Source organism: Pterocles gutturalis, unplaced genomic scaffold (genome assembly GCF_000699245.1).
Source record: "Pterocles gutturalis isolate BGI_N339 unplaced genomic scaffold, ASM69924v1 scaffold2091, whole genome shotgun sequence".
In the NCBI taxonomy this organism is placed as follows: domain Eukaryota; kingdom Metazoa; phylum Chordata; class Aves; order Pterocliformes; family Pteroclidae; genus Pterocles; species Pterocles gutturalis.
In genome coordinates, this window is record NW_010097442.1 from 1,484 (window position 1) to 1,702 (window position 219).

The window sequence follows — 219 nt, forward strand, 5'->3', positions numbered from 1 at the left end:
GGAGAGAGGCAGTGAAAGAGGGAGGCAGAGGCAGGAAGCGAGAGGCAGCGAGACAGAAGCAGAAGGAGGAAAATAAAAGTTTCGAACTCAGACGTGAGATGGAAGCAAATTTTTTACTGCGTCCAACCTTGTGGTCTCATCCAGGGAAACATTTGAGCAGGAGACGAGCTCTGATTTAAGTGGTCTGGTTCCTCGCCAATATTAGCACTGGACGATTTA

The 219-nt window shown here is 48.4% G+C and overlaps 1 protein-coding gene across 1 annotated transcript in view; it reads right to left on the minus strand.

Moving 5' to 3' along the window:
* Nucleotides 1–212, minus strand: part of HOXD8 (homeobox D8) — a 982-nt gene extending 770 nt beyond the window's left edge. The window contains exon 1 of the mRNA XM_010086897.1: nucleotides 128–212. Coding sequence (XP_010085199.1) covers nucleotides 128–152 — 25 coding nt within the window. The 5' untranslated portion in view covers nucleotides 153–212. The remainder of the gene's footprint in view (nucleotides 1–127) is intronic.
* Between the last annotated feature and the right edge of the window lie 7 nt (nucleotides 213–219).